Source organism: Neospora caninum, chromosome VIIb, assembly GCF_000208865.1.
Source record: "Neospora caninum Liverpool complete genome, chromosome VIIb".
NCBI classification, from domain to species: domain Eukaryota; phylum Apicomplexa; class Conoidasida; order Eucoccidiorida; family Sarcocystidae; genus Neospora; species Neospora caninum.
Window position 1 is genome coordinate 4,899,530 of NC_018394.1, and position 23,519 is coordinate 4,923,048.

Here is a 23,519-nt window from a genome sequence, read left to right on the forward strand (position 1 = left end):
CTCTCATTTCTTTTCCGAGTTGGTGAATCTGATCCTCTGCAGCCTCCCCTCTCTGTGTTTCCTCTCGCCGCGTGCGCGGCTTCTTCGCTTCTCCTCGTCTCCGGGGGGAAACGGAGGGAACAAAAAGGTGAAGAGGAGAACGAAAGTGGTTTCAGTAGTCTCTTCTTTGTGATGGGAAGCATAAGAGCGGAGACGGCAAAACGGCAAGCAGCGGTGTCGCACAGGAGACAGCAGGAGCCCGAGTACGGAGAGACGGAGACTGCAAGAGAGAAGGAGAACTTGGGGACCAAGAGAAGAAAGGAAAAGAGAGCAGAGAAGGAGCAGATGAAGAAAAGGAGAAGAGCGAAAAGGGAAGGAGAGGAAAGAGGCTGGAAAAGAGAAAGGGAAAAGGAGCGAGAGAAGTAAGTATTGTCTCACGATACCGCTGTGCCGGGAAACGCTGTGGAGAGAGTGAAGGCAGAAGAGGGAACGAGAAGAGTGAGCCGGCGCTCGCCTCTGTCCTGAAAAGCGTCATCAAGAGAGAAATTGTGGCCCGTTCAAAGAGCAGAGAAAGCCAGGCTTTTTCCCGTGGTGTCTTTTTTCGACACTCTCTTTCGCGCTGAGTCCAACTTCAAGCTCTCGCGAATGCGCACGAAAAGAAGCGCCACATGCACGGCGCGCAGCATCCGCCGTGTGCATGTCCGGCGCCGGGTTTTCCCAGATCGAAATTGTTTTTGATGTCGGCGGCTTGTCTTCTTTTGACAGGCAGATACGTGTACCGAGGAGAGTAGCAGGTTTACGCGCTCGCGCGTTTGGGAGATTTGTGACTTGTGCGTAGAGAGACCGCCGCTGGACCCGACGGAGCGTGGAGCCGAGTGTGTGGCGAAGAAGCGACCGAGATTCCTCTTGCTTGGCTGTCGACGGAGAAAAGGGCGATTTCGCTAATTTTCCCCCAGTCTCTGCCGCCGCGCTGCGTGCCGCCTCTTTTTCCCGCGATGCTTGCAACCCCCAGAGAAGGAGAAAACCGACGAAGCCTCGTTTTCAGACGCGCCTCCAGCCGTGCTCGCCGAGACGGTAATCCGCCGAGAGAGAACGGGGGAGACGGCGAGAAAGAGACAAGGGGAGAAAGAGAGAGACTCTTCTCTCTTTTCTTAAACACCGAGAAGAAAGGTTCCAGTGTGCCAGGTCATCGTGCCTCTTTGGGTGTTATCGCCGCTCCTCCCCGTTTTTCGGGGAAAGGTTCTCTTCCCTCTTCCTCGTTTTTTAACTGAATCGCGTCCACCTCGCAGCACTGCCACACACCTAGCCTCGCCCTCTTGCGGGGCCCATCTTCTGTTTCACTTTTTATAGCCTCGCTGGCCTGCTCTTTTTTCTCGCGTTTTGATCCCCATCTTCCTCCGACCGAGTCTCGCGCGCCGCCGCCGTAAAAACGTCAGCCCAGGAGCAGAGGAAATACCGAAGAAGGAACAGCAGAAGGAAAGGGAGAAAAAGAACAAGGAGAAGAAGAGGAAGAACAAGGAGAAGAAGAGGAAAAACAAGGAGAAGAAGAGGAAAAACAAGGAGAAGAAGAGGAAGAACAAGGAGAAGAAGAGGAAAAACAAGGAGAAGAAGAGGAAAAACAAGGAGAAGAAGAGGAAAAACAAGGAGAAGAAGAGGAAAAACAAGGAGAAGAAGAGGAAAAACAAGGAGAAGAAGAGGAAAAACAAGGAGGAGAAGAGGAAAGACAAGGAGGAGAAGAAGAGGAAGAACAAGGAGAAGAAGAGGAAAAACAAGGAGAAGAAGAGGAAGAACAAGGAGAAGAAGAGGAAGAACAAGGTGGAGGAGAGGAAAGACAAGGAGAAGGAAGAGAAAAGAAGAGAAGGGAGAAGAGGGATGTCGGTTGCATGGAATATGTCGGAGGCTGTGGCGAATCGAGAGGCAGTGGAGGAGCCCAACGCTTCTCCACTGCCCGAGGGTTGCGACGGAATCTCCGACAAGTCTTCGCTTCCACCGGCGCTTCTTGCAGCGGCCGACCCCTCTCCTTCAGAGACGCGGAGCGAGCATGCCTGTGCTGTTGCTTCGTCTGTGGCGAAATCTCACATTCCGTCGTCGCCCACAGCCTGGCACTCCGGCGCCGCTTCTTCGTGCGCCTCATCGTCTGCTCCTACTTTGCCACCTTCTTCGCCGTCGCTCTCGCGGGTCTCTTCCGGGTCGCCGTTGGGGCATGCTCCCTGGACGGGAAAATGTCGCTCATCCTCCTCTCTCTCTCTGCAGCCTGATTCGCCAAACTCCGCGTCGCCGTCGGTCTTTGCCTCGCGAGGCTCACCAGAGGCGACCGCAACCGAAAGCCGCGAAGGTGACAGCCTCGCACGCCGCCCTCCCCTCAATTTCTTCTCGCCCCTCTTCCCGCCAGGCTGTCCGTACACCCCGCTCGCCCTCCTTGGCACCGGCGCCATCAGCAGAGTCTTCCAGTGTCTCGACCAAAGAAGAAACCCTCCGACATTTGTCGCCGTCAAACTCGTGAGTGAAGTCTGTCCCACCACACACGCACGGATCTATAAACCTTTTATTCGAAATGTATATATATATATATATGTAGAGAGAGAGAGACTGACGGATACGCAGGCGACAGGTTGAGAGATAGGCGTATAGATGTATGTGTTTGGATGCATCTGTACGTGTTTATACGTATGTGTACCGATGCGTTTTTTGTTCCTGGGCATGTGGATATGTGTGTCTGTAGCTAGAGGCTGTCTCGCTTTCTAATGGTATGAAGAACGGTCGACACTGCATTGTGTGCGTCTATCTGTATGCGGAGGTTTGTGAAGAGAGACTCTCAGACCAGGGAACAGGAAAACGACAAAGATGCACACGGCGTTAGCGACAAGTGGTGATGCAGAGACAGAACGTTATGAAGAAAGATTATCAAGTCGCACATCTTGAATTCCGCAGGCGTGTGTCTATCTATCTGTATGTGTGTGTTTGTTTATGCGCACAGGTAAGGATATCCATTTATGTGTATAGGTCTCTCTTTTTATGTCTATGATATGTCCGTATTTTCATTTTCGTGTAGAAGCTGTTGTCGTTAGCGTGGCAGGCGACCTGTGTGGTTTTTGGTGTTTCCTTCATTTCTCTCCCGTTTTCAAAGAGCGTCCGCAATCACACGAACCGCGCTGAAAGTTGGCTTTTTGGTTGTTCAGATTCGAAAGCAAATTCTGAAGCGAAACCCCATTCTCCGTGAGCAAGTGATTAACGAGAAAGAAGCGCTCCGTCGTCTGAGCGTCCCATGCCCTCGCAGAGGGAGCGATGGTTCTCTTTCTCTCTCTCCCTCTTCTACCTCTGCTTCTTTTTCTCCCCCTTCATCTTCTCCCCCTTCATCTTCTCCCCCTTCTTCTTCTCCCCCCTCTTCTTTCTCTCCCTCTTCGTTTCCTCCTTCTTCTTCTCCCGCTTCTTCTTCTTCTCCTCCCGCTTCTTCTTCTCCCGCTTCTTCCTCTTCTCCTCCCGCTTCTTCTTCGCCTTCTTCTTCTTCTCCCTCTTCTTCTTCTCCCTCTTCTTCTTCTCCCGCTTCGTCTTTTCCTTCTTGCGGGACGGAGCAAAACAAAGAAGGCGGACATCTCGGCGATGGCGAAAAGCCAATTGCTCGTGAAGGCGGCAGGAGGGCGACGGTCAGCGAGTGTGCAGAAGCCGCAGCGGCGGGAGCGCGGGGACTGTCTCCGAAGCGCCAGGAGGACGATCGCAGGGGTGGACGAGCGGGCGAGGAGAGAGAAGGCGAGGAGGACGACCGGACGAACCGCCACCGTGTCTGCCCGTTCATCCCGCGTCTCCTGCATGCGTTCCAAGACGCGCAGCGTCTGTTTCTCGTGATGAACCTGTCGGGCTTCTCCAACCTCCAGGAGATTCTGCACCGTGTCAGCCCCGCGCATGCAGACTCGCCCTCGTTCCCGATCCAGCTGAGCGACATTGCGGCCAAGACGTGGACGGCTGAGCTCGTGGGCGCTCTCGAGTGGTTTCGGGAGCGCGGCGTGGTCCATCGTGACCTGAAGCCACGGAATCTCGTCATTTCCCCGGAGGGCCATCTGTGCGTCGTGGACTTCGGGGCCGCACTGCTTCTTCCCGCGGACGGCGAGGCGACCGAGAAGCGGGCTAAAGGGCGAGGCGCTCTCGCGACAAAGATGTCTCGTGGAGACAGTCCCGAACCCCCACAGGAGACACCCTCGCCCCGTCGGTCGTCGCCTTTTACTCCTGAGCCGGCTCTCGCTTCAGACACTCCAACGACATCTGCCCTCGCAGCGTCGCCGCCTCTCTTGCCGGCTTGCGCTTCCGCTTCTGTTCTGTCTCCTTCCTCTCTTCCTTCTTCCTCTGCTCCTTCTTTCTCTTCCTCTGCTCCTTCTTCCGCTCCCTCTGCTCCTTCTTCCGCTCCCTCTGTCCCTTCTTCCTCTTCCTCTCTTTCTTGTGCCTCGACCGTCTCGTATGCCGCAGGCTCTTCTCGAGCGGCATCTCTTGCCTCGGCTTCTGGGGAGTCCCCGGATGCCGCCGCTGCGACTCGCGGGACGGGGCGCGAACGAGAAGCCCGCGTCGCTGTGCATTCCGAAGAGGCGGAGAGGGCGGGACAAGAAAATCCCGGCAGGGAGAAAGACACGCCGGCCGAGCACGGCGACGGCGGCGAGGGGGCGCGGCCTACGAGGCTCGGAGACGAAGCGCCTCCACGAGCTGCCTCGGCAGTGATCTCAGACTGCGCTGGGACGTGCCTCTACTCGGCGCCCGAGTGCTTCATGCAGAGCGCCGGGACGCGAAACGGCGAGGCCCCGAAAGCCAAAAGGCCTGACGGCTGCCGACCTGTCGGAAACAAGAGAGACTCTTGCGACAGCGAGGCAGACGTGGCAGAAGCTTCTCTGTGTCGTGCCGGAAGTTCCCCGGGATCGGGAGAAGCTCTTCCCTCAGATGCGCGTCCCATTCCCACACCTGGGTCTCCCCCGTCCCCTTCTCGAGCCTCGGATGCGTCCGCGTCGGCGGCTCTTCCGTCGATCCACTACGCGTTGGATTTGTGGTCCCTGGGGTGTATCGCGTACGAGATGTTGTGTGGGCGTCCGGCGTTCGAGGCTCAGGTTCCGCAGGAGACCGTGGAGAAGATCTTGACCGGGACTGTCGAGTTTCCCCCTTTCCTCGCGCCCGACGCTCGCGACTTCATCTCGCGTCTCCTGGTCGTCGAGCCGACTGCGCGCCTCGGCTTCCGGGACTTCAACGAGCTAAAGTTTCATCCCTTCCTCGCCCCCCTCGGCGAATCGATTTGGCGCCTCCCCTCCGTCCCCCTCGTGCGCCTCTACGATCGGAAACGGCATCGCAACCTCCAAGACCCGTGCCGGGGACTCCCCGCAGCCGACGCCGCTTCAAACGCACCCGCCGCCGGGGCGCAAAAGCGAGAGGTGGAACTCGAGGGCGAAGGCGGTGCTCTGGAACCCGGAGCCTGCGGCGGGACGCAGACGCTCGACGAACCAAGTGAAGACGCGTCGTCGCAACTTTCTCACGTTTTCAATCAAGGCGCAGAGATGGCTCTTGAGCGTCAAGCGCCGGAGCACTCCAGCAGCCTCTCTCAGGCGGCGCCTGCAGTGGGCGCTTCGGCGTCGGCATGCAGACCCCACCACGGGGTACCGCGCCTCCAGGATCCTGTGCATGCGAGTCGCGACACACGTGCCTCGTCGCCTTCGCCCTGCTGGGGTTCTTCCGCGACTTTCGGCCAGGAGCGAGTGGACTCGGGACACGCCCACGCCAGCGGCAGGCGCTCCGACGCGTTTCCGCTCCGCTCCGAATTCCTGCCTTCCCTGCCTGCCTTGTACGTCGCAGACGAGGACGGGAACGGGGACCTCGAGGCGTCCTTGGAGCTCACTCCCTCTCTCGGTTTCGGCGCTTCTTCGCTGCGCTGGGCCGCGACTGGCCAGGTTCCTGCTGCGCCTGCGGGCTTTCCGCGGTTCGCGCACACGCTCTTTCCGTCTGCGGTGGGGAGTCAGGTTTCCGGCGCGCAGGAGGCGCATGGGGAGGAAGACGGACTCGACCGCGAGGACGCTCGGCGCCTGCCACCTGTGTGGAGGCCCGCGGGCAGACACGCTCAAATCCCTCCGGAACGGAACGGAGACGGGGAGGCAGACGCCACAGAGGAAGAGCGAGGAGAAAGGAACGAAGAAGGACCGAGCGAAAGAGGGCGAGGAGGCGGGAGAGAAGGAGAAGACGTGGGGGCGTCTGAAACAGGCCGATCCGATGCGGAGCGCAGGCGAGCGCAGGCGAGGCGGGCGGCGAACGGGAAAGACGATGTTGAGGGTTCGAGAGAGAAGGAGATGAGAGCCAGATCGGCGCGGCGGCGGAGTAGAGAATGCATGAGAGACGGATGGAGACAGCGTGGAGAGAAAAGCGAGGCGGGACGGCGGAGAGGCAGCCGAGAACCGGAGGGATGCTCGTGGGGAGCCGCGGAAGAAAGGGTGCGAGAAAGACCCGGGACGAATGGTAAGCGAGCCTGCCACGTGCGGAACGCAGACGGAGACAACTGGTGGGAACGCGAGACAGAGCCCTGGTTTTTCCGCGGCGAAGAACGGTCTTGGGAAAACCAAGCAGATGCCCGCCTCGACGCCCCGTGTCCGGCTGCATCCGACCTGTCCCCAGCGGACTGCTTCGGGAGGGAGGCGTGCAGGGTTGAACAGTCTCCGGGCGACCTCACTGCGTTTCTCCACGAGGGCGAGAGGGCGGTCTTCTGGGGTCCTCTCACGCTCATGCAAGGTAAACAGCGTGACAGGCAAGGAAACCAAGAGAGGCCTTCCTTTCCAGGCTTTACCCGAAACCTCACGGTCTGCCTGTCGCTCCTCTGTCTCTTTTCATTTTGGAGAGTCCCTCCTGACGCGACCAGTGGAGGATGCACGGCTCAGGCCGGCGTCACCGAACTCGACCACGCTGCTAGACAGGTCTCGATATACATATATTGATAGATGTATATATACATTTACATATATGCATATATATGTATATATATGTACATATATATATATATATATATATATATATATATATATAGATGCATGCCTATGTGTATAGGTGTCGGAACATCTATGTCGAGCGAGCGACTGGTCGAGGGTGACTGGCCTCCGTTCCTCTTCACTGGAGCAGGAGCACGGGCATGCACGAACAAAAATTTGGAGAGAGCGCTTTGTATTTGCGCGCGTGAGGGGGGCGGTCCGTCTCCCTGCTCTTGCCAGTTAACGGGCAAGGAAGCGGCCAGCCCGCTGGAGAGCAAAGCCGTGCGCAGGAAGTCGGAGACAGCCTCGCTTTGAAGATCTTCTCTGGGTTTTCTGGTCTTGATCCGTTTTCTCTCAGAAGCCGCAACGCTGTTTGAGCGCCTGTGGTCCGCTGGCATTCGTCGGCGAGGGTACCGGCTGCACGGGAACAGTCGATCTGCTCTCGAGCCCGAACCCTGCCTCGCCGTTTTGACGGATGTGCCCCGGCTTCTTCTGTTGGATCCTTTCAAACTGCGACTACAGGTACGTCCGCAGTCTCTCCAGTCTCTTACGCTCGCCAATGCATCCAATACCGCTTAACATATATATAGATAGATAGATAGATAGATAGATAGATAGATAGATAGATAGATAGATAGATAGATAGATAGATAGATAGATAGATAGATAGATAGATAGATAGATAGATAGATAGATAGATAGATAGATAGATAGATAGATAGATAGATAGATAGATAGATAGATAGATAGATAGATAGATAGATAGATAGATAGATAGATAGATAGATAGATAGATAGATAGATAGATAGATAGATAGATAGATAGATAGATAGATAGATAGATAGATAGATAGATAGATAGATAGATAGATAGATAGATAGATAGATAGATAGATAGATAGATATGTGCAAACCAGTATGCGCCCGTTATTGTGCACGCTGCATGACCGACGTCGCTTCGCCTAAACATGTTCATATGCTATGTATATATATGCATTATATTCATCGATGTATTGGTTTTGGCGTTTGTGCATGCAAACGAGTATGCGTGGACTTTTGTGCGGGGGTGTTCAGTCGTGCAACGTCGTGTCTTTGTGATTGTTTTCCACAGAAAAGCATTCTTTTGAGTGGCGACGGACTGGCCGTGGCTGCCGAGGGAGGCGACGTCCTTTTTTATCAATCGCCGCGCTATTCCTTGCTCTTCCTGGACGACCTCGGCCAGGCCGAACTCTGGGCGGATGTGATTAACCGCACCGTTCTCCTCGTACGTTTTCCCGACGGCCTTAAAACTGGAAAACCCTGAGCTGCCCAATCTTCGGTCTTTGCACAGCTGAAGGGTTCACCAGACGCAGGGCGGGGCGATGGCGTGGAAACAAGGCGCAACAGGGAGAAGAGAGGAAGAAGGAAAAGGCAAAGCAACGCCTGGGCAAAAGAGCCTAGCCTTTTTGCACCTTCAACATGTGTCTCCAGTGTGTCGTATGCTTGGAATACCAGAAGAACGGAGAACTCGAGGATTGGAGAACACAGGTTCACTGCCTGGCCACTCTGCCTCTCAGTCGTCACGAAGCTACAGCTGAAGCAGATGCTGTATAGGCGTATGCATGTTCGTGTGTGCATGTGTGTGTGCGTGTGTGTGTGCGTGTGTCTCGCCAAGTTTGCTTAGATTGGGCAAAGCGAGATCTAGATGGGGGGGGGAGGGGGGTTGCGGTTGGTAGCGGGTTCTTCTGTTTCTCTCTGCTGTCGAACAGTTCTCGCGTTCTCTTCTCGCGTTTCTCTCTTTGCAGCGAGGCCGCTGGTCGCCGTCCGGGAGTCCAGTCCGCCCTTCCTCTTCCTGCTGTCGCCGCTGCTTCACGCGCTGGTCTCCTCGCCGAGGCGCCTTCTCCTTCGCTTCCCAAGGTCGTGAGGCAAAGACAGCCACAGCGACGCGCCGGCATGGCGAAGATGCCCAGGCACCAGAAACGGCAGCGACGGGAGACGGCAGGCGCTTTGGACAGAGCAGCCGGAGCGGAGAGGAGAGGCGAGTCGGAGGGCGGCGGCTGTCGGCATCGTATACTTTGGCGCGCCCGACCAAGGCGCAGAAGTGGGGAGAGAGAGAAGGGAGCCTGGCAAGCGAAGGTAGCGAAGGTAGCGAGAGCAGGCGTTGCCACGGTGACGCCGAGAGAAAGCAGAGCAGAGAGAAAACGCGGATTTACGAGAGGCACGTGTCTTCTGTTTTTCCTGGACGCAACGGTGGCGACGCCCAAGATGCCAGAGAGAGCAAGGCCACCTGGCTGCTGAAGCGCCGCTATTCGGCTATTGAAAGATCGACAACTGCGTGGGCAGATGAAGATCAAAGGGTAGAAGACTGGGACCCGTTCTCTGGAGAAGAGAGCGAAACGGATAAAACTGAAGATGTGCGGGGAAGCGGAGCGAGTGGAGCCGCCGTGTTCCTGCGCGACGCTGAGGCGAGCAGGAAGCAAACGCCTGCCTCGGTGTCTCATTTTCTACTTGGGAGGGCGAAAAAGGTCGGAAATGCCGCCGCAGGAGCTGTGCGCGCCCTCCACCGGAAATGGCTCAGTGAAACCGATTCCGATTGCCGCCCGAGATAAGGCTTCTGGTTCGTGACCGGTTTGAAAAGCAAAGCAACGCACGCCGTGTTTGCCCTTTCCTTCTTAACCGTGTTTTGCCTTATTGAAGCGAATCAGCGGTTCTCTCGCACACGGACGCGTCTATTAGATATACATACAGGTAGATAGCGAGGTACAAACAGATGGAGAGGGAGAGAGAGAGTGGCGTCTGTCAGTGGTTCACGATGTGCGTTTTGGCACAGGCGCAAAGTGTCGGTTTCGCTATTTTTCTGTTATTTTTGCAGTATTTATGGGAAAGGTTCTGTGTAGGGAACCGAGCCGTGGCCTGCGGCGTTTTCACTGTCAACATTTGACCCCATTATCTGGTGCCTCCTCTTCGTCCCAGTGAGACGGGTTGGCTCTATTGCAGCTGGACGAGTGGCGGGTTTTTACACAGAAGAAGTAGGGCTTTTTTTCGCCGCGTCTGTGCACGAGTCTTTTTCCCGCAAACACCAAGGTAACAGCTAACCGACGATCGTCTGCAGAAGTGGTGTGTTGGTGTCCTCGCAGGTCCCTTTTCTGTGCCTCCTCTTGTCTTTTTCGAAAACTCAGTTATATTTGAGGTCGGCGTGTGTTTCGGTAGCAGGACGACGCACGTCTCCTTTGTCGCGGAACTCAACGAGTTGCAGAGCGCAGCAACACACCGGACGCTCCAACGGGGTTGCGTTGCGACATATTTTCAGATACCGAATTGTTGGCGATCTGTGGTCACGTGCGTACAACGTTATTTAGGCGGCGACGCGTAGAAATGGGCTTGCGCGCCGTCGACCAGTCAACGATCTGTATTTGCCGTAGCACGCTCAAACACAGTCCTTTTCATCCTGGCTGTCTTCGCCTCGAGGTGCGGCTTTGGATCGAGCCAAGCAGCCTGGAGGTATCACATTTTCTTGGCCTCGTTGGGGTCAGTGACAGAGGATAACCGTTTCTTTGGGCCGCTGCGTCCGCAGCCTGACCTGACTTTAGAACGAGTGATATCTGCGGGTGGCCCATGGCAGCGCTGTGAATTTGTGTCGCCGGCTACCGCGCGACAGAGACGCCATGCCACTCTGAGCATCCAGCTGGTGCTTGTGCACCTCTTGGCAACTCGTCCTCTGACACACGAACGCTCCTGAGGGCCTCTACCTCCCCCGAGCATCGTTCCCCTCCGCCGCCGAATCAAGATAACTGTATTATGGGGTCAGGCTTACCCCCCCATACAAGGGACAGCGTTACCATGTTGATGTGGCAATCGCTCATGTAACCCGTAGTGGCCTTTGCGAAGAGATCTCACTACTCTGAAACCGTCTGCTGGAGAGGACAGTCCTTTGCTTCAAGGGTGAGTAGAGCGCATTGGCACCGTACGTCGTTCAGAGCGTGTGTAAATGCCGTGCCGCTTTTGGGTGCTCGCCGTGCGCCGCAATGCAAGGAGTCGTGCAGGCCGATTAGATCTCTTTTGTATCACTCAACGAGTCGCTGTTCCATATATGTAAATGGCAATAGATAACCCTAGGCGAAACGCACTGAATGTTTGCATTTGTATGTACAGATATACGGATATATACGGACAAATCAATGTTGTTCGACATAGCTATGTGTAGCCGAGCACTGATCGTTTCCGTTCCACCTGACAGTATGTCTTCCTACCCGAAAAGAGAAATGTTTTCTGCAGTATGGAAGAGAGTGGCTGCTTGGGATGGATTCCCAGGATGTCTCAATTTCACCCTGGTTGTTCGTGCGGAACATAACGTTGATGTCGTGTGTGCTGTTGCTTCCACGTTTTATCCGTTAAATTCTTAAATGACGGCTGTTTCAACCCCACACCTCCGCGTGGGGAAACTTCTTTAAGCCAAGTAGACCAGAGAGACTTGAAAAAACGAGTCATATACTCCAGAAAGCACTAGTTGTTACATCCCCCGGTCTTCCATGAACAGCATTTTTCACCAACGATCTGGTGTCGGCCCGACAAAGGCTAGATCTTTCGCGTTGGTTTTCGTCTTTCCTGTTTTCCTTCCCTCGATTTTGTCACCATGCCGAAAGCGGATAGGATCATCCGACGTAAACGGAAATTTGTTTGTTTGTATGAATACACATCGTATCCCTGGATATACGTCTGTAAATAGCATCGGGACAAGAAGCATACGGCCCGAGAAATGTGTGTACGTATCTCCACGCGTATTACATGTATTTGCACATATGCTAGGGTACGCAATTCAAACTCATTTACGGTTTCAAATCGTACAGAGTCACACACTTGAAGGAATTTTTCTGCCTTGAGGTGGTGGACGATACCGGCATTGTCACATTCTCCGGATTCCCATCACACAGATGATGGTTCACGCCGTCGCCACCTCAACCTGTACTCACTCGTCGGCAAACGCATCCCCTTTTCAGACTGTCCAAGTGCACAGGAGGGAAACAGGAGAAAACGGGAACTTCTAGTTGTCTACAGCGGCAAAGCGGCGTTTGTGCCGTACGCTCGGTACCCCATTTTACAGAGGTGAGTGACATAGAGGACAATTTTCAAGACATCGCGCCTCCATTGCGAACATTTTGTGACGACATGTGCGACACGATAGCAACTCTTGTTGAGCCGAGCCATAATTCGAGAATCCACCAACTTCGCCAGTAGTTCGAGGGGTGGAGGGATCATCCTGGTGTATGGGACGCCCGCTGGCGACGCAGAAGCTGAACGGGACTCCACACTTAATGCAAGAGGTCATCCAACAATGGATTGGGGATGCGCATTTTGGACACGTGCACAGAGGCGGGTTTTCGTTCTCATGAGCTGGGGGTGGGTGTCGGCTGAAAATTTCGACTGCAAGTTCTCCGAAAGCTTCTCTCTGCTCCTCCGGCACATCGCTGCAGTTTTCCAGGTACATAAACGCTTTGGAGCAGAGCTCCCAGTTGCGCGCATAGAAGCTGGCGAGCGCCAGGATGGAAAAGGCTGTTAAACCGTCCACAAAGTCGGAATACTCCGTCAACTGCACAGCTGTGCACACAGCGGCGTCGTAGGCTCCGTTCGTCAACTGCTTGTGAACTAGCAAATACAGATGAAAAGCCTCAGCCCCACGCCAGCGACGATCTAATGCTTTGTTCTCGGCTTTCTGAAATGCGTTTCCTTGGGTCATAGGGCACGTATGCGTCTGAGGAAGTAAAGCAGACCTTGTAGCAGGCGTCCCTGTCCCTACTACACCCTCGGCGCCGGTGGCTTCCCCTGCAGCCGCTGTTGCATTTCCCAAAGCAGTCGATGAAGCAGACGGGTCGCCTGATCTTTGCATTGTGGGTGACTGCGCCTGGAGGCCCCCCTGGAGTTTTTGCTGTGCGAACTTCTCAACTTCTAGAGCCGCGAGCACGTAGAGCTTTTTCTTCCTCTCGGGTTTGTATTGCGGAGACTGTATCCCGGGGTGGGGGGCAGATCCCTCGCCCCGAGAAGCGAGTTGCATGAGGATCGTGGCTGCCTCCAAGGGCTTCTGAGCTCGTTGATAGAGTTGCACTGCCTGAATGCGTTTACTCTGGTCTAGCAAGTGTCTTGCACATTTTGTGAGGAGAGCTTCGACCTCCTGAAAGCGCGCTTGCTCGGATAGTGTAATCGCAGTATCCCATTCATTCAAGCGAATGCAGCAGTCGACTGCAGCTTTTGTGTCCCCGGCTTTCGTGAACGCTCTCACAGCCGCTGGGCACAGCCCGACCGAGGCGAGTTTTTCGCCAATCTCGAGAAGCTGCTCTCGATGGGTGTCCGGCAGGAGATCGCCAATCATATTTTCCAGTTCATCAAACTGCTCCATAATGTGGTAGGCATGTGCAAGGGAGCGGTGATCACCGATGGATCGATACGCTTGAATAGCTTCCGGCCACTGCCCCCGCTCTCGGCAGCTGTCTCCAAGGGCTTTGGTGGCAATCTGCAACACGTCAGAGGTACACATCAAACCCGCTGCGGCCGGATCCCGAGCCAGCTGAATCACGCGCGCCCAATCCCCGACATCTGATCGCAAAGTGAGGGCGAGGTCGCGGCGATCCATCTCGAGGTACAGAGCTTCTGCCCGGTCAAAGTCTCCAAAGTACGCACGAACCTCCGCCTCCCGCTTCTCCGCGTCCAGGGATCGAAGACGCTTTATGAACTGCAGACCGCAGTAGTCCTGGCAACTGGGGAAAAGACGCCGAAACAGACCAGCCAGGAGAGAACCGAACCGTCCACCGACAGACGCAAACAAGCGTGTCCCAATGCACAAATGGCCGGAGGAGTGTTCTGTGTGCGTGTTCGGAGAAACGCGTTGAGTTGATATGCAGGCCATCAACATATGATATAGCACATCCGGTGTTTCCGCTATCTGATGGAAGCGGATGTCGATCTCACTGGGCACTTTATCCACCGAACCGGGCATAAGGCCAGGTCCATTTGGTCCGACATCCAGCATCGAAGGCATGCTGAAGCTGGCATCGTCGCTCTCGGGGATTCTTCTGCTGGCCCAGCACGTATCTGGTCTGGTATGCGTAGTGTGCTCAGATAATTGTTTCGTCTCTCTCTGTCGTGGAAATTGAATCAGTTGAACGCCATGTATTAATACAGCAAAGATACACAGGGTACTATGCGATCCGTCTTGGCATAGTGTTGTGTAGGCATATGTCGCGTGCATTCTTTATATCTGAACAGTAAATTAGGGATACGTAGTGGAACAGGGAGAGCGTCTGCTCCACATCAACACTAGATGCTAAAACCACCGTAAAGGTTTGGGTTTATCGCGAGAGACAGACACCGGGGTACGTGTCGCCTTGGGAAAGACTAACGTGACGAAGGCCTTCTCGGCTATGTCGAGTTTCATCTTGTCAAGAGCGCTTCGAGCGATGAGTTTCCACAGACTGGTGTGAGACGCATTTTCGGCGTAAGTGATCGCGTCATCGAGTTCTTGTGCTTTCTCGAGGATATCACGTGTGTCCCGTAATCTCTTCGTTTCGTAGTGAAGCCTGTGAAGGCAGGTGTTTGGTTCCGCAGGCGTCTTCTGGAGCTCATCCAAGTAGAAAAGCTCAAGGCGCAACTCATTGAGGTCCCCCAGGAAGGATGCGGAGCACCTCAGCGGTTCCTCCAGCGCTGTCCCCCTGACAAGGTAAATCGTGCTTTTTTCCACCATAGCGAAAAGGTCAGCCTCATCACGGGACCACAAGACGTCAAAGACATCTTGTCTTGCGAAGTTCATGGAGGCTCCAAACAACTGCCCTTCCTGGCGGTGACCTGCATAACGAATGAGCGGATCAGCAAGAACACGTTTTGAAACCAGCAGCCTCAGTATTCTGTAGAGAGATCCCCCGCTTCTCAGCAAGAAAGCAGAATCTCCAGAGCCCACGTTTCCTGCTTGTAAGCGACCGTGAGTACAGAAACGCTAGAGGCGATACGCTCGCTTCTCGCCGGAGGAGGTGCGCGTGTACGCCCGGCAGCGGAACAGAATCCTGGCTACCATTTCACGTACTTTCGGTTGGCAGTGATGTGAGCCCTACCTCAGCTTGAGAAAATGTGTGGTCGGATCGGAGTTACGGAACAACTCTGCTTTTTCCACGAGTACCAACTGCCGGGTTAGCCGGTAGGTCGTGAGCTCGCGAAGCGGAAACCGGAACCGGAACTCCCGTGCGCTTCGCAAAGCACGTGTATCCAACTCGTGCTTTCAGGAATCGTCTGCGTAGCTTACTTGGTTCCGGCGACTCCACGTTCTCTTCCTCTGGCAAACTGGGAGGCACTGCGTGGCGCAAGGCCAAACTGTTGAAGATGTCGATGACTGCCAATCGCGTGGCGTCACAGTTCAAGTAGATAGACAAAGGAGGTGTTTCGGTACTACAGATCGCTTCCAGCTCGGCGCCTGGTAAGGAGTACCGGCGGAGTTCTCCGTTTCTCCGCGCTACGACGAAGCAGCCGTTGGCGGCGGCGAGAGCAACAATTGGGTTTCGAGCCTGATTCCCGCCTCGGCCCCAACGGGGTTGGCCGCCTGCACAATTTCGCGCGGTTTTTGCACTTTGGCCTTCCTCTGTGCTTCCGGTACTAAGGGCTGTCTCGACTTCGACAACTGTCTCGCTCCGTCCCAAACATGGAGTGTCTTCAGTGCCCGCCAGACTGGCCATGATTGAGCACGATGCCGCAACGCTGCCCATTGCGCTGTTCTTCCCAGCGGGGTTCGGCCTTTCCAGCGCAGTTTGTGTCTTGCCAGTCTGCTCTCTGCTTGTCGCGAACCGCCAAAGAAATACCCGGCGGCAGTCCGCGACCAGGACGTGGCCGTCAGTTATGGCTGCGAACTCCGGCTCGACTTCAGTGTAAGTCGTTTTCATGGGTTCGGCAATGCTATTGTAAAGGCTAACCGCGAACTGCTTCCTCAAGTCCTTCTGCGGATTGGAATTTTTCTCAGCCGAATTCTCGCTCTTGTGAGAATCCTCGACAGCTTCAGTCGTCCCCTCTTCCTCGTGTGCATCCGTGATAACCACACAGCACTGTCCAGAGCCAAGCAGCTGCCGAAGAGGCAGGCGTATGTAGCGGAGATGTTTGCTGCTGGTGTCAACGTTCCAGAACCAAAGCGCAAACGCCTGGCCGCGTGTGGGCGACGCCGTGTGTGCGTAGGCAAGTGTCTGCGCGAAATATGCTGCCGGCGTTTTCATGCGGACTGTCGCAAAGAGAACAACTCCTTTTGAGGCTACAGCCAAGCAGTCTCCACCAGCAGCCCAGCTAAAAGCAGTCGCTTCAACATGGTTGGGTACGACAAGCGTGTGAAGGTGCTTTTTCTGCGCGATGCTGTAAAATCGAATCACAAAGCTGTTACGCGTACGGGGCTGAGAAGGGTTCCGGTCCAGATCGGCGTCGGGATGGAGAAGGTTGGATTCTCCCAATACAGCTAAAACCGGACGCGTAGAGTGCCACTGGATGGACAGGCAGCGGTGTAAACAAGCGTCAAACGTTAGTGGCGTTTCGTCGGCATCGTCGCGGAAAAGCTGAACTCGGCCGTTCTCGTATGCAATGGCCAGTGCCATGGCTTCAGCGTCGCCGTTGTTTTGCCTCGCGCTTCTGCGCCAGTGAATGCCTATACGCATTGGATCGTTAACAAGCACACATTCAAGGCGAAAACAGCTGTTTTCCCACTTTGTGTCTCATATCCTTAGCACGGACCGGCAGAATCTAATCGCATGCGTTGTTGTCTCACCTGCAACGGGCAGAAGCGGTTCTGCTCTCCCTTCCTGGTCGTCACTAAGTTGTGTACGCAGTCTGTGGCTATATAAGCCTTCACTGTCGTAGAAGAAGATTTCGCCGGCCTGCGAGCAAAGAAGTATTTTCCGTCCGTCGGGCGACCAAGCTGCCCGAGTCATGGCGCGTTTCAAGTCTTTACTCCACAAGCGTTTGCCGTTGGCTGCGCCGAGAACAAGATTTCCGTCCGCGGCAAGGATACAAATTTTTTTCCCGTCCGGCGCCCAAGCGACATCGACGACTTTCTTTGAGTTATCGGTGTTCGTCAACTCGTTCACCCACCGGCTAGCTTCTGCTCTCCATATGGCAATACACCCAGCGCGGTCAACGGACGTCAGACTGTTCTCGCTTTCGTTCCACGCCACTAGGTGAACGTCCGCCTGAGTAAAAGATCCACCGTACGAAGAACCAGCTATAGGGCAGCACTGTGTCACCGAAACTGCAGCCGCCGCGAGCACAACAGGCGAGCATCCTAAGTTGTGTGTTCGTTCACGTAACCTGAAACCGACTTGCGGCCCGCGTTGCTTACAAGTTTTTTCCAAGACCGCACGTCTAGGCTGCCCCTGCGGCAGCACGTGATGTTTGGGACAGTGAACAGTTAAGAAAGATGATCTGGAGACTCTCCACACGTTTTCCCAGCTGACTCACAGTATGCGTTGCCCCTGGATCTTTGGGAGTGGAAAGCGTCTGAAGCTGATGAATTTTACTTTCAGTCCGCGGGCGGCTACCCGTTCCATCTTCTTCCTTCACCGAATCCCTCGATACCGCTCCGAGGATGTGGCTGGCGTCGACAACCTTGAGCATTCCATCTCGGCAACCGAGTGCCAGCAATCCAGAGCCGTTTTGCCACGACAAACTTAAAATCTCCGCGCCTGTGGAGGGAGTTACTTTCTTTACAAAAAATGCGATCATTTTGGGCGCATCTGACAACCCATCCCACTCCGTTAGGTTCCTTCCTTGTCCCCAGGCGGTCTAGGCAAATGCAAGAGGATTACTCTTTCTCAAAGCAGGATTCCCATCCAAGAATACAAAATTCCTGAAACTGCTCGGATGGAGTTTCTGGAGCTTTAGGTGACTGGTCGACGATCGTTCGAAAGTTAAGCTAAAGCTGGAACGGCGTTGAAACTAACGAGGTGCACTTCTTCAGCGGCTGCTTCCTGACGAAGCCACTACACAGGCAAACACTCATCCACCAATATGCGCACGCCAGTGGGTGAGCCCAATCGCAGTAGAACCAGCAACGAACGCCCTTCCTGCGCGCGTCGTTTCTGTGCTGACATCTGTAGCGTTGCCGGAGGTCTGGAGATGACGAGAGTGCACCGCATGAAGTGTGTGTGGCAAGTACTGTGAGTGGAAATCTGACCTGCGCTGTTCATGTTTACCTGTCGCAAAAATCGTAAACAGAGCATCAAGAGCTGAACTCCTTTAGCAAGTCTTTCCCACCTCGTATGAGCGATTCTTGTCAAAATGGACTAATGAGCTAGTGGCACTCAACGATCATCCAGGGGCTGTCACACACATATGTATCCTTCTTGGAAAGTTCCGGTCCACAAGAGCGTAATCGAAAAAGAGGCGAGGCGTTACACCGGAGTTCAGAGAGCATGCACTACCGAGACGCTGGGTTGTGCCCCGGGGGGTCTTCTCAAAAACCGTAGCTACCCGAAACATCTTGCTAGGCGTTCAGACACATTCAATGGAACAGTCTACTGCGTTCTCCACTGCTTCACTTGAAACGAAAAGGATCACTATCTTCTGAGATGAGGAGTTTTTCCTTTTCGACGCTCCATGCCGGTAGCCCCCAAGGGTACCACGTGAAGACAACAGCGCGTGGGGCTCTCTTTGTCTGCATGCTGCGGGAGATAATCGCGAGACGCCGTGTGTAGTCAGAGCACGAAACAGAGGCTGACATTTGAGCGCAAGAGGAGTCAAGTGAATCGCGTTTTGGCCAACATACCCTTCGTTGCTTGTGGAGTTCTGATGTTCCGGACACCCCCGCAGGATACTGAAAGAATCGCTTCCCTCCGGTGGATTCCCTTGCAAAGCCACATTAAAATCACGCTTATCGCTTCGTCGATGCAAGGCACGCTTCCTTGTATCATGTTGTTTTAAGAGGCAACAATTCATGTGCGGCTAGGGCCCGAGAAGCGGTCGTTCTTCCCAATATCACGTTCCGTTTCGCATTCGTGCATACTGCTTTCAGTGTGTGCTCGGCTCGGTGTACGCCAGAGTTCTGTTCTGCTTCTTCTCAATCATCGCGACTTGAAGACGTGTTTCTGCTCACCGCTGTCGGTGCCTGTGTCAGCTGAACGCGAAGCCGCCTTGCAATGCTTTTCGCGGCTGCCAATACTGAAGGTGTAGCCAAATGCCTTCGTAATCGACAGCCGTTGACATATAATGATAATGTATGCAGAGGCGCCGGAAAGCAATTGTGCTTAGCACCTCCGCTTTTCTAATGCAGATATTAGGACAAATTTAATGCCTACTTCACGCGAAACGGCACGCCTGTGCCAGAACATCAGGTCCAGATTCAAATTTCAAAGTGTGTTAATTGCTGGGCTCAGCCGCCGCCTTGCCAAAAGCACGCGAGGCGATTGGTATGCAAAGCCTCTTAGCAGTAACTGAAAATCTCCAAAGAGAGGGGAGCCTCAGTATCACTCACACGAAGCAAGTTGGAACGGCGTTAGGAAAGCATTCCATTAACACTTGCTTCTAGAAGAGACTGTCAATGTCTCCGGCGATCTGATTGAGGCCACGACACGGGTGGGGTGCACGGCGTAGTCCGAGCTATAACTGAAGCTTTCACGTTGTTGCACGCGTGTTACGATGAATGAAGGCAGTTTTTTGTTTACGTATTTCGCAAGTCAATTCGTTCAGGATTCCGCCTCGGGCGTGCCGTAGAGGCTCGTCCCCCCCGGTTTCTTCTCATTTTACTCTTTCACACAGACAACCACAAACACGGCGTTTCATCAGCGTTTCAAGAAGACTGTTCAGCGGTGCTACGGTCTCTCTCCTTTCCTCTGTTTTGTTTGTCGGTGCTATCTAAGGATTCTTTAATCAGAGTATTCATAGCTCGCTGGTTACATAATTGCCAGCAATCTGTATAACTTTGAGCAAATGCAAATGGACATTCTGTAAGATATTCTCGGGACCGTTTACAAGTGTATATCCACTTTGTCGAAGCAGTTGGGATACCATGGCGTCATACGGCGGGCACGTGCCGGATCGGTCGCCTACGTCGGGGACGGAGATACCGTTTCACGGCAGTCGGTGGCGCAAATACCACGAGGCGCCGAACCAGCAGCGTGAGACAGTGCTGACAGAAGTAGATATCCAAAAAATCAAGGAACTGGTGTCAGGCAACGCAACTGCGCCTGAGCGAGCAGCCGATGCAGAGAAACGTCGCCAAGACCACTTGCGGTCAATGAAGAAAGTTGAAGGCTGGACGAACACCTTGCAGTCGAACTTGGCGAAACGAGTAGAACAGAGGGCAAAGCGCCTGGCAGACGAAGAGGCTGCACGTGTGGCGATTGACGAAGAAGAGGCAGTCCTGAAACACCAGAGACGTCTGGAACTGGTTCAACGAGCCGACGAAATGCTTATGGCAGACAACGAAAGATTCCGAGCGTTGAAAACGGGAGTGATGCAGAGCGATTGGCTGAGGGGCCTCGAAGAACAGAAGAAGTGGAAAGCGCAACTTGCAGACATGGAAGCCATGCGTGCAGCCCACTATGACAAAGTTCTCGCACGCACTGAGAAAGAAAAAGCCGACAGAGAATCGCGCGACGAAGAAGAAAAGCGGACAAAAATGAGAGAGCTACAAGCAGGACGGCAGTTGCAATTCAACGAGACTCAAGAAAAACGCGTCCGCGAGAAACAAGAACGCGAAGAAATTGGAAAACGAATCCGTGAAGAAAGCCGGCGGGCCATTGAGGCTATGGAAGCGCAAGAAGAACAAAAACGGCTACGTGTACGATTTAGGCTCTTCTGTCTCCTTCCGCGCCGTCCGTAGTCAGTGTCTAGTGCACGTCACCACGAGAGGCACCGGTTGACAGGATCCGGTCGCGTGTAGTGAAAACGTACTCTGTTACCACTATCCTACTTGCTCCTACACCGGAGAATGGTGGCCGAATCAGGAGCGATGCAGAAGGGTTTTCTTTCTTCCGGTTGCCATGAGATGACCCGAGTTCTGTTCTCGTGGATCTCCTAGGAGAACCGCCAGAAATGTAATGTGACCAGGAGTGGAAGAGTCGTGCCACTGGTCCAAAAAATGATACGAACTGCTGACCTTTTCGTACCGAGACACCAGCAGGCCTGCCTGGAGAATCATGCCCACCGTTTACTGCTCCACGCGCATACTTGTGCGCGCTGTTCGAGATACTAACTGATTACACTTTCCATCACCTTTCCTGCTCACTCGTGGTTCAGCTTCGAGAAGAGAAACAGACAATGATGCGGCAGCTGGATGAAGAAGTGCGTCTCAACAAACTGAGGCTTGAGAGTGAGCGCATGGAAGAGAAGGCTGCACTAGCTCAGGCAACTGTGTACGAGAAACGCGAGGCCATCGTGAAAGAGCGAGAAACATATCTTCGGCAAGAAGAAGCGAGAGCGCGAGAAGAACGTATACAGGATCTTTCCTGGCGTCTCGAAAAACTAAAAGTGAGCCGTCAGAGCTGTAAACTCGCCAAGCCAAGCGGAAAGGAAGAGGGCCACGAAAATGCGAGTTCCTCACTGAGCTAACCCCGCGAAGTGCAGCGTATACCAACTACTTACTCACCCATCCGTCTACGTGCTTGGTGCCCCAGTCTATCAGCACATGCTGATTCGTCTTGGAGCCAGGGAATACTTTCGCGGCTCTCGATTTCTTTGATAACACATCTACACAGATATCGATCTGTCGTGTGTCAGAAAGCCTCGCCTCTCCGTGCCGACGCGTCGACGCACTCCCTGCCACGTTCGTTACATCGCTTTATCTAGCTAGCCGCAGATTTGGTGTCCCATTTAAAAAAGAAGTCCTGTTGTGCTGCCTCCCTATGCACGCGTTTTGGCCAGTCACGCAAGGTTCTAAACACTTCGTAGTCGGTCGGACCAGCTTTTCTTCCCACGTCGACAGCTGGGGGGGTCTGGCAAAGCGCTCACGCAGCGCGAGTGTTCAGCTGTTCCGTTCCACTGAACTGACGGGCGCTACCAACCACAAGGTTTAACCACCTGCACGCTGAAGACTCGCTGTTCTTTCCTCTGCGGGGTTAGGAAGAAGAGGCACGGCGTCTGGCGTGCGACGTAGAACGGCAGCAAGCAAAAGAAGCAGCTCGGGCAGACGAGGAGAAGAGGAAGCGTGAGGAGCTGTACCGGTTGATGTCGCAAGACCGGGTAAATCAAATCAAACGGAAGGAGGAAGCAGTGGAAAAGCAGAAGAGGGAAGACGCCGAGCTCACGCGAAACTACCTGGAGGCGTCTAAAGATGCTGACGCCAAGGAGCGCAGAGCAGCCAAAGAGAGGAAGCAGGCGATGCGCGAGGTCGCTCAGATTCAAATACAGCAGATGCGCGAAGCCAGGCGGCAACGAGCTCAGGAGAGAGAAGACGAAAAGACGGCCTTCAATGACGCCCTCATAAAACTCGTAGAACAGGAAGCAAGAGTGGATGAGTACGCGGCACGGTGTATTGGAAATGCCGTACGCGAAGGCCAAAGTCCTGCCCCGATTGCTGCCTCAATGAACCGATATCTCGTCGCCTCTGGCGCAAAACCGACCAGAAACGCTTCTCAGCAGAGGACAAGCAATATCTTCAATGTGCACGTCGGCCCGGATAGTGATGGTGAATGGGAGGCGACGCAGAAGTGATGACGAGCAGGAGGCTCCACACACACCACACAAGGACACCAGTTTCGTATGCATCCAGTTTTTGCTTCCTTTCAAGGCGAGACAGCGAAGCCAACATGCGTGGAACCGCAGAAGCATTTGTCAATCCTAGCAAACCAAACCCGTGATGACGGGAGAGGGAAGTCAGACACGCATAGCCCAAAACACTTCCTTCACCAGAGGTGTTGATCGAACCAAGTCACCCCCCCCCCCCCCCCCCCCGCTTGGCCGTCGCCCCCCATATCAACATATAGATATGTATATAACTATATATATATATATATATACAGGAATCGTTTGAACGTGGATGCTTCGAAAGAAATCTCCTAACTGTTGGGACCAAAACAGTCGAGACGCTTTCCCTGTTCTCGGCGTCGTGATATGGAGATGGCCTTCGTTGCTTTCTGGTTGGACAAACCAGAGGTTTTGTGGGAAACTTAGTCACGCCTCGGCCCTCGTCTTGCATTTTCGGTTTTCGTCACACACGAAACATCCGTTTACAAGACAACTGTATGCCCCCTCGTTGCATAATCAAGGCGCGAGGGAAACACCAACAAGCCACGACGGTTTCGAGTGGAACACACATGCGCGAGTCCGTTTCGTCAGTTTGCGGTTTTTCGCTGAACGCTCACGGACGCTTTTCTTCTTCACATGACGCAGAGCCCCCGGTTGGCCTTCGCGTCTTTATGGCCAGACCTTGGGCACGGCTTCTCTTGTGCCTTCTCCGGGAAGAAAAGCGGAGATGCTGAGTGGAGAGGCTCAACTCGGTTCTCTTTGTAGTTTTTTCATGCAGAACGACACACACAGTCTTGGTCAACAGGTTATGATCTCACCACAGTTTTCCCTTTACTCGTCTGCGCGAGACTGTTTGATCGGCCTCGGACTGTCCAAGCAACGTCGAAGCATCGA

At 54.2% G+C, this 23,519-nt stretch overlaps 3 protein-coding genes across 3 annotated transcripts; 2 read left to right on the plus strand and 1 right to left on the minus strand.

The window, feature by feature from the left end:
• Positions 1-171: 171 nt before the first annotated feature.
• NCLIV_030020 (conserved hypothetical protein) lies at positions 172-9,544 on the plus strand (the record flags this gene model as incomplete). The annotated part of the gene is made up of 7 exons (XM_003883198.1): positions 172-401; positions 936-1,053; positions 1,330-2,478; positions 3,159-6,723; positions 7,315-7,478; positions 8,068-8,220; positions 8,741-9,544. 7 exons carry the CDS (start codon positions 172-174, stop codon positions 9,542-9,544), a joined length of 6,183 nt encoding a protein of 2,060 aa, XP_003883247.1.
• Positions 9,545-11,984: 2,440 nt separating this feature from the next.
• On the minus strand, positions 11,985-17,666 carry NCLIV_030030 (GA15220, related; the record flags this gene model as incomplete). Its single annotated transcript, XM_003883199.1, has 6 exons — positions 11,985-12,243; positions 12,302-13,684; positions 14,327-14,768; positions 15,220-16,307; positions 16,860-17,134; positions 17,403-17,666. The coding sequence occupies 6 exons, from the start codon at positions 17,664-17,666 to the stop codon at positions 11,985-11,987; spliced, it is 3,711 nt and encodes a 1,236-aa protein (XP_003883248.1).
• Positions 17,667-19,947: 2,281 nt separating this feature from the next.
• NCLIV_030040 (conserved hypothetical protein) lies at positions 19,948-22,592 on the plus strand (the record flags this gene model as incomplete). The annotated part of the gene is made up of 3 exons (XM_003883200.1): positions 19,948-20,721; positions 21,180-21,410; positions 22,002-22,592. The coding sequence occupies 3 exons, from the start codon at positions 19,948-19,950 to the stop codon at positions 22,590-22,592; spliced, it is 1,596 nt and encodes a 531-aa protein (XP_003883249.1).
• Positions 22,593-23,519: the final 927 nt, after the last annotated feature.